We start from the raw sequence: 13,665 nt of genomic DNA on the forward strand, positions 1-13,665 counted from the left end.
AAAAATATAAGGTCATCCCGATGTTAAACTCATCAAGAGCTTTCATTTGAGTACCCAAATGCCTTTATTATATATTTTTCATATATTTATATATATAATATATATAAACTAGCTGACCCGGCAAACGTTGTTTTGCCATATAAATAATTTCCTAGTAATTTCTAGTGTAGACAAAAAATAGCTTACTTATTGTAAGTATGTATGTATGTTAGAATGTGTATATTGTATGTATGTAAGAATGTGGTATATGCGTGAAATAAGCATGGAGCGCTGTGAACGATGAGGGAATATAAAAATAACAAAATGCAAACATTATTTTTAAGTTATTATAATTTATTCCTTAAAATTATATATCATTAATTAAACAATTACGACAGTAACACTATTAAACAATATCAATCTCTTAATGCTATAGCGTGAACAATATTTTTTGTTAGTCCATCTTTAGCTAACACAAACAAACTGGATGGTTTACCTACTCGAGAGCATGCCATGTATAATTGTCCGTGTGAAAAACATGGTGTTCTCAAATCTAATCCACAAACAGACATCGTTTGACCTTGGGATTTGTTGATAGTCATTGCAAATGCCAATCTAATCGGAAACTGAATACGTTTGAATTGAATTGGCACATCTGTAGGTATAATAGGAATCCGTGGTATGAGTATATTTTCACCTCTGAACTTGCCATTTAAAATCCTGGCTTCGATCACGTTTTTCATTAATTTTTGAATGACTAATCGCGTACCGTTGCACAGCCGGGGCGGATTCAAATTACGAAGCAAGATAATTGGAGATCCAACCTTTAATTGTAAATTATGCGGTGGCATGCCTGGCAAATCCAGTGAGTTCAAAAACTCTGTGGGAAAATTTACTGCTTCACTGTCGTCGCAAACTGTATCAATAGATTTATATGATACCAAGTTCCCTGGCAACAACATTTGTATCTTCAGATTTAAATTGTCAACGTCTACATTTTTTGCCGCTAAAATTGCTCTTTCTGCAAGCCACTCATGATTTATGTACTGTGTGTGTACATCGGGAAATATTTGTTCAATGAGAGTATCTTGCGAATCAGCGATTGTGCACAAATCGGTCGGTAATTTTACGTATCCAGTTTCATCTATAGCAACTTTTCCATCACCGATATCTAAGAGTTGTTTTGAAAATGTTTCAGCGGATGGATCATGAAGCATTTGAACGCGTATATTTATTTTTAGCTGTAATTTTTCAACATTACGTCACAATGGAGATGATTTTAAGCAAGCGTTGATCTCATCAGCGTATGTTGAACATGGAATGACTGGAAGTGTTTGTCTGAAATCACCTTAAAGGACCAACAGAGTTCCGCCAAATAGTTTGTCACTGTTTTTAATATCTTTCAATGTCCTGTTCAACGCCTCAAGTGAATGTTTGAGTGCCATAGTACATTCATCCCAAATTATAATTTTACACCGTTTCAGCACAGTGGCCATGGACGATTGTTTCTTAATGTTGCATACTGCGTCAGGGTTATTCTGAATATTTAGTGGCAGCTTAAATACTGAATGAGCTGTTCTACCTCCATCCAATAAAGTTGCTGCAATGCCCGATGATGCAACGGCCAATGCGATGCCATTATTTGATCGTATTTCAGCAAGAATTAGCGAAATAACGAATGTTTTGCCAGTTCCACCCGGTGCATCCAAAAAGAAGAACCCACCTTGTCCAGCTGAAACTGCGAGCATAACGCGATCATAAATGGTTTTTTGTTCCTCATTCATTAGTGGGATATTGCGGGCAACAATCGCTTCCATTTCTACAGTACTGTACTGCAGTTCACGATTCATTTCAGTATTCATTAAATCAGATGCAGTTCGATTTGGTGAATTCATACCGAAATTACTAAGTGGTAAGTTGGCAATGACAATGCAAAGATCCTCAATAGCAATCAATGCTTCATTGTACATTTCGTCGCTGAATGTTATGGTTAGATCGTGGCACCGTATACGATGTTGATGCAATATATCATCAGTCATTGAATCTTTGTGATTTTCCCATAATATCTGTGCTCGGGCTGGGAAACATGTAGTCAACACTATAGCGAATAGTAGACGAATTTGTATTGCTGTACAGTTCAATGCAGCTTCAGCAAGCATGCATTCCCACTGGTTGTCGTCTTCCAGCAAGCCGAGTGCAAGGCATGCATCTTTATACGTTGGATATTGTTGCCCATTCATTTTACGTATATCTTGAAATGATAATGGGCCAGTAACATTAACCAACAACAGTCGAAGATAAAAGCACTCCGTGTGTCTTGGATTGACTGTAAATAATCGCCCCAAGGCGTTTGATTTAAATAAATTGAGACATGCAGCAACTGGTGAGCCTTGCTTGCGGGGCATCCATGTTTTTGTTTGAGTCCATGTGAAATAGCGTGGTAATTGTGAATAGAGTAATTTTCGTGCAAAGGCACCAAAATCATCCGCACGATTACACAATTCAAAAAATGCAGTGAGTGTAGTTTTAGGTGGATTTATTGCACGATCAATCGCTGTCTCGTTCGTGAAAAATACACGCTGACCGTTTTCAAGATGGATGGCTAACTGAACAACTGCTGGATCCCGTTCATGAATTGGAAAACCAAAGATACGCCAAGCAGCTTCATTGGAGCTGATGTACCGACCAATTTGGTAGAGCGTTATTTCATCGTTTTTATTCACTGGAGGAGCATTCACATTAGTATTTTCCACTCTAAACACAGCCATATCACTGCCTTTATGGACATACTTGCAAATGTATTTGATGCTCTTCACAGAACTGCAGAACTCAACATTCATATGAGCATTATATGTCTTGCTCAGCAGAGGCGAATATGGCACCACCCAACGATTGTCAATATCAATGTCTGTGTTGATGATATTTTTAATAAATGATTGTCCGCCATTTTCAGGATTTCTTCGACGATATATTGGGTATCCGTCGACATTTGTGACCGTATCATTGGTAAAATCTTTAGGGAAATTTTTAGTACATTTTCCATCAGCCATGCAAGACGATGAACTATTAAGAGTACCACATGGACCATGAATCATTTTTGTTGTAACAATATCAAACAGCAGTTGGTCAGTGGATGGATCTGGAATTTCCGCAGAAATGATACTATCGATTTCTTCAGGACGGATTTTGTCGATGAACCAAACCAAAATGTGTGCATGAGGTAATCCTCGCTTTTGCCACTCAACCGAATACATCCAGCAACGTGTGGGACCAAATACATGTGATTTAGTAATGAAACTTATTAAAGACTTCAACTTTTGTCTGAACACACGTGCTGTAATGTCATGGCGATGTATTGCATTTTGGCCAGGCAGTAGCAAAGATGTAATCTCTGGCCATTTTGGATTACATGTGAACGTGATAAATAAACATGGTCGTCCATATTCGCGCACGAAAGTCAGAGCATCCTGTATATATTCTTGCATATGACGTGGACTGCCTACGTACGATGATGGTAAAATGACATGGTTACCAATTTCGGCGACGTCGGCGTTGTTGTTGATAGCGTCTCGCAAATGAATGTACTCTTCCGCGCGCAGCTTTTGTTGATTATATCGTAAGTATCGTAGTCGTTCGCTCTCAATCTTCGCGTACATGTCGCAGGAATGAATCAGATATAAATGCTCGATGTACCTGTTGTCGTTGTTGGTCATTTGTTCTTCGTCTATTGACTGTGAAACGGCGTGATTGTCGTTGTTCTAATCTTCTGACTTCATTGCGTTCAACTCGTGTATCTTCTGGCTCTTCTTGATGCAATTGCGCCATTCTGACACGTGCATCAGTATTTTGTTGCTGGATTTGTTCTTCTGTTCTTTCGGATCTGCTATTTCGCAAGTTTCGAGCTTTACTTGTACTGCGGCTCAAATCAGCCCCTTTGCGTTTTCTTGGCATTGCTCACTGTACAAAACATACATAAATAGAATTAATGAAATTATTTAATGATGAAAAATGTTAAAAGTATAATTAGGGCCAGGATTTTTGCCGCAGTTTTGAAATGATTAGTTTTAATTTATGAAATTATAACAAAAATATAAGTTTTATGGAAAAATTTTTCAAACAAAAGTAAAAATTAAATTTTATGAAAACATTGTCTCTTATAATTTTTCATACAACCAATATTTCCATTGACATTTCAAAATAAAGATTCATAATGATTGATTTTTGGAAACTATGAAAATCTTAATTGTTCAATTACATTTTTAATAAAATTAAATTAAAATTACATTTTTATAAGATCAACAACATTTTCGATATAAATAAAAAAAAGTATACTTACAACACAAAATCCGTTGTTATTGGAAGCTCGTGTCACGTGTTGAGTACTTTTGAGGTTATAAAATCACTTGATTTACTAATCGTGCAAAATACACTCAAAATTGATAATTTAATTATTATTGATAAAATAGGAATGATTAAAAGTTAATATGAGAGTTACACTGAGATAGCAAAATAATAATTGTCAACGTTACTACTACACTTGATGCATAAACAATAATGATGGCCGACAACTGTGTAGGGAGTGAGAAAGAATGGAGACCGGCTTCGTTCTCATCCCTACTCCGTGCTGTTTACTGGGTCAGAAGTGACACCTGTAGACATCTGGCGGGGATAACTAATTAAATGTCGATTGATCAGTTTTCGACCGGAGAGGAAAAATGATTAAATTACTAAAATGGCTATTAAAAAATAAGGGTTGATCGTAGAAGGGTGAAAATTGAGGATTGTATGTATTTTTGTATGTTGTATCATAAAAAAATAGAAATTAAAAATTTTGTCTAAAAAATAAAAAAAAAAATTTAGGGGTGGACTACCCCTAACATTTAGGGGGATGAAAAATAGATGTTGGCCGATTCTCATAGATACCGGATAAGCACAAAAAATTTCATCAAAATCGGTCAAGCCGTTTCGGAGGAGTATGGCAACGAAAACTGTGACACGAGAATTTTATATATTAGAAGATAGATATAAAATATAAAATATATGAAAAATTGATGTGGGTACTCAAATGAAAGGTCTCAATGAGTATATCATCAGGGTGAGCTTATATCTTTAAAAATGTCAATAGTTCACAAGATACAAGGTCATCTCTTAATTACTGACATTTTTAAAGAGATAAGCTCATTTTGACATTACACTCATCAAGAGCTTTCATTTGAATACCCACATGCATTTTTTATATATTTTTCATATATTCATATATATAATATGTATATATATGTCGGAGATAATATCGAGCTGGGTTTTCCTAGAGATAGGAAAATTCCCAATATTTTAGTTTGTCTGTTAGTTTTAAGCAAAATTGTAAAGCATAGAATATTTAATAATTATTTATAACTTAAGCCGATTATAATTTTTATGGTTATGGCGATGGGCTTGAGTCCGGAGTGACAATGGTCACCAAACGTAGCCGAGGTCACAGGATAGAAGTAAAAAGTATACAGTTAAAGATATCGACAGACAATGAGGGCTGTCGAAATATTTTTTGAGAGAAGAAGTACTAAGGGTACTGAGACGAATAGTTCTCGTTGAGCATTGATCAAGTAAAGATCGCATACATCCTGCTGACCCCGGATTCGTTCTCGGTCTCATTCCCCAGCGCTTTTGCCTTGTATATTAATTATATTTGGATAATTAATCGTAGTATTGTTTATACAAGTTAGCGTATATTTTAATTATTCTAAATTAATAAATAATTGAACAAACGAATCCAATGGACTGTACTATCGCCCCTAATAATGCTTTTCCGACATCAAAAGTGAGATCAGAATCATTTGCTGCATTCTCCTCTGAGCAATTTAAAACTGTTTTTGGAAATGCAAAGCAAAAGTCTTGTGAAGTTAATGAAGGCTATCACGAAACCGGCATCACTGAATCGTAGTATTTCACTACCGAAATTTAACCCGGGAAATTCAAACGCGGACCCGACTAGAAACTACTTTTGAATTACCCAGCGTATACATCTGGACCTGATTGGGTCCCGAAGAGGCACGCCCAATTGGGAAATCCCTTATAAGGGCCTGAATGCCCCCAATTGGGCAATCCCAACGTAAAGTAAAAATTTTATTCAGTTTTTCCCGATAGGGCCCCTGCGTGGGACCCAAATGGAAATCCCAATGCAAAATGAGTAGCTTCATTCAGTTTTTCCCAATAGGGCCCTGTGTGGGACCTAAATGGGAAATCCCAACGTAAAATTAAAAATTTTTATTCAGTTTTTCTCAATAGGGTCCTGTGTGGGACCTAAGAGGGATAACCCAACGGAAAAAAAAATAAAATTTCTAAATTTTCCCCAGTGGGAACTGTGTGGGACCTAAGAGGGATAACCCAACGAAAAATAAAAATAAAATTGCTAAGTTTTCCTAAGTGGGATCGGTGTTGGACCGGAGACGATTTTCCCAACGTAATGTAAATAAGGCATCGATGGGTTTTCCTAACTGGGCTCGTAGTAGGATCCAATTGGAATAACCCAACCTGAGAGTAGATACATGAATAAATAATCTTTAAATTTAGACAATCGTTTATTTATATAAAAAATCAATCACTCAAAGATCTGGTGAGCTTATATTCTTAGCATATATTCATTGTAAATTAATTAGAAATAAAAATAAAAATTAGCCGTTAAGTATAGAAAATAATTAGGAAAAAAATTCATCCAACATTGTTAAATAAAAACTACAAAATTTAGATTTATCAAATTTTACATTTTGAAAAATTTAATTTTACGAGATTAAAAATACATTCTAAAAAATCGGGATGAATTTGGAGTAAATTTTAATCCAAATTAAAATTTAATCCCATTACTCGGAGTTTTGGAGTAAAGTAATTAAACGATTCGCGTATAGAGTGAATCCGAAGTTTTTTTAGCGGAGTTATTCCAGATTAATTTGGGATCAATTCAAGATTAAATTCAAGTACTCCACAGAAAAAAAGGTTCACTTAAGCCAAGAAAATATTTTTCTTTCTAATTATTTTCTTGAGCGAAAAAAAAAATTTTTTTGGCACAAGAAATTTCACTTATTCCAATAAAATTAATTTTCTTGCTTATTAAAGAAATAAGTATCTTGATCCAAGAAAATTTATTTAAGTTAAGAAAATCTTGTTGTTTTGAAAAAATTTAGTCTCTTGCTCCAAAAAATTTAGTTCTTGATAGAAGTAAATTTTCTTACCTTGAGAAAATTTCTCTCTTGCTCCAAAAAATTAAATATCTCGATAGAAGTAAATTTTCATTAATATTTTTATTGATCAACATGTCAAATGGGAAGATCATATAATATTGAATCTTTTTTTTTTCATTTAATATGTATAATTGCACGCTAAAATAATATAAAATGGGTGTCAAATATTCAAGAGAAAATTTTTTTCTCAGCTGAAGTAGGTAGCGCTGCTTCTCTAAAGTACCTAAAAATCTTGATCAAATATAAAAATTTATTGTATCAAGTACTTATAATAATTTGAATTAAGAAAAAATTACTTCCACCGAGAATAGAATTTCAAGAAAAATTTTTACTTCGGCCAACACAACTTCGGTCTTCCTTCAGGCACCCGAAAATTTTCTTGAGCCAGGAATTTTGTTCTCCAGTCAAGAAATTTCTCTTTCTGTGTGAGTTTTTAGACTGAAATACATTTTGATGTTGCTGAAACAAGATTCATACTCCGAATTTTTTCTTCTCAGTATAAAAAAAATTTTATATAAAGATAATTTTTATTATTAGTATGTAGAAATTCGATTTTTGAAAAATATCCAACTTTTGAGGATTCACATTTGCAAAAGAATTTATATTGTAAAAAAAATTAAACTTTTTCATAATTAAATTTTTATCCATACAATAAAATTTTAAAAAATAACTTGCATTTCAAAAAAATTTTGTGTTAGTATAAGGGGGATTCCAAATTTAATCGGACATTTTTAAGGAATTTTATTTTTTATTTTTTCAATTTTTTTACATTTTTCAGTCGTTTTTTTTTTTATTTTTAAATTTTTTATTTAATTTCTACAAAAATTTTATTTTCACGTCAGTAAAGTGGATGAATAAAAAAAAAAAAACAGTTTCTTAAAGCTTGAACATAGCATTAATAATGTCTCAGTCAACCGGTAAAGTTCATGTATACGAGATAGGAAATTTTCTCATCAGCACTCCTGCTTGGACCAGCGGTAACGTCAAGGACTGAGGACCCAAAGGACGCAAGTTCGAGCCCAACTCACGACAAGGATTTTTTCTATCAACGATTTCATTTCAATTCAAATTAAAATTACTAACTAGATCATAATGTAATATGAGTATATGGTTCTAAATTATTTTTAATCTTTTCGAAAATCACAATATTTTTTCTTTCAAAATTTAGATTAGGCTCTGATGGGGATTTCCCCATTGGGACCTGAGAGGGATTGCCCAATGAGGGACGCATAGGACTTTGCGTGACATCCCCATGTGGGGTCCCTATTAGGAAACCCAACGAGGGCCCAATAGGTCTTACATTAAAATTTCTAGTCGGGCGATTCGTTTACTTGGTGTGCGACAGTGAATGTGTGTTTGGTGGAATGTCTTCTGGGAGACAGTTCATTAATTATTGCAGCAATCGACGCTTTTCAAGGGATCTATTGAGTGGCGAATCAATTCCCGCACCGTGACAACTCTGCCAGGTTTTGTAATACATCGTGGTGAGTCGTTTTCATTTTGGTAAAATTCAGGAGCGGAATGCTCATTGGTTAAAGAAAGTATTGCGACTAGGATCGCAGGAAAAAGGAAAAATAATTTAACAATTCTGAAGGGTATTGGAAATGTTAGCGTGAACTGTACTATACAAATTTTGTTTGACATAGCTATTAAAAGCCATAAGTTAAAGATACTTTTTCATACTATTGCACATGATTATTTAAAATGTGACATATTTATTAGTCGTAAAATTCTTGGGCAAGGATTTGATGTAAATATAACTTCAAATAATTTAACTTATCTAAAAGTAATCAGGTTAATGCGTGTAATAAACTCGAATCTATTAGTAAAATACATGTTAATGATATTGATACTGACGTAATTAGAGATGATAAAGAGAAACTTATTTTGATCTTAAAAGAATATACAGATTAATTTATTCAGGGGTTAATACTGGGGTACTTAAAATACGTTTAGTTGACCCTAATGTAACTGTACAAGGGCGACCGTATTGTCTTAGTATTGAGGAAAGGCAGGTAGTAAAAGAAAGAGTAGATGAACTATTGAAAGCAAATGTTATAAGTACCAATCGTTCATCTTTTGCAAGCCCTATATTATTGGTTAAAAAGAAAAATGTTTTGGATCATCTATATGTTGATTATCATTCATTAAATAATAATAATAATGAGTTGTTTATTTAGCATTTGCTACATTCTTTACAATTATAATTCTCTATTTCTTTGGTACAAAAGTTTAAGGATATATTTTTTATAAATACATTGTTTTAGCTTGATTTTTCAATAATCTCTTAAATACATTAATTGATTTTTGTTCTTTTATCATTTTCGGTAGTTCATTAAACCATACAAATTCTCGATATACTATAGATTTTTCTGCCGTCATTGTTCGTGTATGCTTAATTAAAAGTAAACTATTAAATGATAATACAATTAACGATAAACTTTTATTACCCCTTATTGCCGATCAGATAGCTCGAAATTCTAATGTAAAATATTTCACGTGCTGAGACATAGCTAGCAGATTCCACCAAGTCCCTGTTGAGACAAAATCGATTGAACAAACGGTGTTCGTAACGTCTGATAGAAAATATGAATATTTGACCATGTCATTTGGCTTAAAGAACGCACCGTCTATCTTTTAACGCGCTGTTGTAAGATCCCTCGGATAATTTGCGTATACATACGTCATTGTGTATATGGATGGTATTATGATTATAGCTTCAACTATCGAGGAAGCGTTAGACAGACTTCAAAAATTAGTTGTTATTTTCATTAAATCCGTATTCTCTTATAATTTTTCGAAATACTCGTTTCTCAAAACCCACAGGTAACGAAACCCTTATACCCTCTGACCTCAGGTAGCAAAAGAAATATTGAATGGACTGAGGTACATGAAAATATCCGTCAGAAGGTAATCTCTGTATTGACTAGTGAGCCTGTACTATTGATCTTCAATCCGAACTTTCCTATAGAGTTGCATACAGATGCTAGCTCTGAAGGCTATGGGGTTATATTAATGCAAAAATTTAATGGTTCAAATAGAGTTATCGAGTATTATAGCAAAGCTACTAGTTCAGCTGAGTCGCGATATTATTCATATGAATAGAGACTCTAGTTGTATTTAACGGAGTAAAGTTTTCCGCTATTATTTGCATGGCCGACTGTTCCTAGTAATTACGGATTGTAATTCGTTAAAAGCTTCTCAGAAAAAGGCTGACTTAACACCAAGGGTTCACCGTTGGTGGGATTTCTTACAGATTTTTAAATTTGATATCGTGTATAGAGAAGGTAAACGAATGGCTCACGCTGATTTCTTTTCGCGTAATTCTATTACGGAACAATTGCGTAGCAATTCAGATAAAATTTTACAGGAACGCATAAATTTGACGGAAATTTCCAATCATTGGCTCCTTGTTGAGCAGCGGCGCGACCCAGAAATTAGTAAGATAATAATTGATTTATAATATGATGAAATCGCGTCCGATCTTGTTAAAACCTATGAAGTACGGCAGGGATTATTCCACCGAAAAATCCATAGGCGAGGTAAAACATTATGTTTACCTATTGTTCCATGTGCTTTTAGGTGGTCGGTAATAAATCATGTGCACGAGTCAATTATGCACTTAGGATGGGAGAAAACACTTGACAAGGTTTGCGAGTATTATTAGTTTGAAGGAATTACGAAGTATGTTCGTAAATTCATTGATAACTGTAAAGTTTCCAAGTCAAGCTCAAGGCAAAGTACAAGCAGAGCATCCTATTCCTAAGACCAGCATCCCTTGACATACTGTGCACATAGATATTACAGGTAAATTAACGGGTAAAAACAATTTCAAAGAATACGTTATTATTTTGATAGATGCATTTACCAAATTTGTTTTATTATGTCATACTCGAAAAATAGATAGTTTCAATACTATTAAGTCTCTGAAAAATGCTATATCATTGTTTGGCCCACCGACCCGTATAACTGCAGATCAAGGTAGATGTTTCACAAGTAAAGAATTTCAAGAGTATTGTACCTCATAAAACTCAAAATTACATCTTGTAGCTACGGGTTCAAGTCAGGCTAATGGCCAGGTAGAATGCGTAATGAGTACCCTAAAAAGTATGTTTACTGCAGCCGAAACGAGTGTAAACTCTTGGCAAGCAGTTGTAAACGAAATTCAATTAGCAATTAATTTTACTACTAATCGAGTTACTAAAGCTAGTCCGTTAGAATTGCTAATTGACAGAGTAGTTAGACCTTTTGGTATGATAGTTGATCAAGACGATAAAGAAATTGATATCTCTGACGTACGACAAAAAGCGATTGATAACATAGAAGTTAATGAAAAATATGATAAGTTTAGATTTGATAAGAATAAAGCAAAGATAGTTTCATTTAAAGTAGGAGATTTGTATTAATTAAAAATGAAGAAAGACACCAAACAAAGCTTGATCCGAAGTTCAGAGGTCCATTCGTGGTGATCAAAATTCTCGACGGTAATTGTTATACTTTAAAGTCTTTAATGGGTAATAGAACATATAAATACTGTCACGAAAACCTGAGAAAAATGCCTGAGTCCCATATTCCTAGTGAGTTGGATGCCTCTGATGATCAAGAAGTTGTTGATCAGGAGATCAATGAAGACTCTGAGACAGAGTCAGAAACCACCAGGGGAGAGACTCAGCACTAATGGTAGATGTGAGGTCGCACCATTTGCTCCAAGCTGTAGGTCGTACAAGCAAATCTAGAGTGATTTGGCTAGGATATGACAGGCCAGTTGGTGAAGTGGCGGGGACAAAAAAAATCTGTTGACCGCACTATCTGCGCCAGTCTGTAGTCGCAACTCTAAACTCAGGGTAGTTTGAATCAATTTTGTTTATCAAAATTGTCAGGGCGCGAAGGCCAGCTGGTGAGATGGCGGGGGCCAGAGATGTTGTAAGCTGCACTACATGTGTCATACGTGGTTGACAATGTGGCGGGGGCTTAAGGTGTACATAGTTGGATACTATGGTGGTACACAAGTTTTCTGTATATGGTATACAGTGGCAAACCATTTTGAGTGTTAGAGATCTATACCTGTGGTGGATATGGCTTGTATTCAGTATGAACGGAATGGTGGATCTGTAAATTATTAAAACATCGTACTTTTAAAAATGTTCATAGCTCGATATATTCTTGAAAGATCATGAAGTAAAAAAACATAAAAATCGCAAATCTTTTTTCCTGTGATTTTTTTTATACTGCTTTTTGACCGCAGCATCCAAAAACTTTTAACCAAACTTTACTGAAAATCACACTTTTTGCAAAAATTAATGAAGTAAAAATAATATAAAGATTTTGTGTGCTTGCTTGTCTACTTAATGCGAAAAGTAAAAAATCTCGATATTTTACAATTCTTTTTCTATCATTTTAAATCACTCTAAGACAAAAAAATTTTAAAGCCAAAAGGGCGTATAATTTTTTTTAATCATAATCTATATATATATAAGAGATTTCCACCTATATAGTCACTCATCACGATATCTCTGGAACCATTAGAGCTAAAGACTTGAAATTTGGTAGGAATATTCTTTTCACCGAGTAGAGGTCAGCTAAGAACGGATTTTACGAAATTCCACCCCCAAGAGGGGTTGCGGGGGTGTTAATTGAAAAAAATTCACATTTGAAAAATACAGCTCTTATAGGTATTAAACTTAGTCAGGATATTCTTTTTGGCATGTTTGAATTTACTAAGAACTAATTTTATGATATTCCACCCCCAGAAGGGAATGCGGGGGCGTTGAAAATTAAAAAAAAATTTTTATCTTCCAATCTATAGCTTTTAGAACTCTGAAACTTGACCAAAAAATTTTTTTTAGCATCTTTGAGTTTACTAACAACTAATTTTATGATATTTCACCCCTAGAGGGAGTGCGGGGGCGTTAAAAATTAAAAAAATTGTTTTTTCCAATCTATAGCTTTTGAAACTCTGGAACTTGGCCAGAATATTTCTTTTGGCATGTTTGAATTTACTAAGAACTAATTTTATGATATTAAACCCTAAGGGGGTTGTGCGAGGGCGTTAAAAATATTAAAAATTTGTATCTTCCAATCTATTGCTTTAAGAACTTTAAAACTTGGCCAAAATATTTTTTTTGGCATGTTTGAGTTTATCAAGAATTAATTTTATGATATTCAACTCCAAGAGGGTTGTGCGAGGGCGTTAAAAATTAAAAAAAAAATGTGTATTCCAATCTATAGCTTTTAGAACTCTGAAACTAGGCTGGAATAGAGTTCGGGAATAATGCCCTTAGAAAAAATGCATGGTGTAAAATAAAAATAAAAAAAAAGTCAAAATATTTAATTAATAGCTGCAATAGATCAAAACTTGAAACGATTTTTTATTTCGTCCTGTTAAACAACCAAGAATAAATACTTATAAATTTATACGTTAGTGTTTTTTTTTTTTTTTTAATAAAAAGGTAAA

At 34.0% G+C, this 13,665-nt stretch overlaps 1 protein-coding gene across 1 annotated transcript; it reads right to left on the minus strand.

Moving 5' to 3' along the window:
* Positions 1-1,328: 1,328 nt before the first annotated feature.
* On the minus strand, positions 1,329-3,692 carry LOC123263955. The gene has a single exon (XM_044727001.1). It carries the CDS (start codon positions 3,690-3,692, stop codon positions 1,329-1,331), a length of 2,364 nt encoding a protein of 787 aa, XP_044582936.1.
* Between the last annotated feature and the right edge of the window lie 9,973 nt (positions 3,693-13,665).

This window comes from Cotesia glomerata, linkage group LG4 (assembly GCF_020080835.1).
Source record: "Cotesia glomerata isolate CgM1 linkage group LG4, MPM_Cglom_v2.3, whole genome shotgun sequence".
Lineage (NCBI taxonomy): Eukaryota > Metazoa > Arthropoda > Insecta > Hymenoptera > Braconidae > Cotesia > Cotesia glomerata.

Excerpts from the sequence above, each read along its gene's own strand:
- LOC123263955 (XM_044727001.1), bottom strand. The coding sequence starts at position 3,692 with ATGACCAACAACGACAACAGGTACATCGAGCATTTATATCTGATTCAT.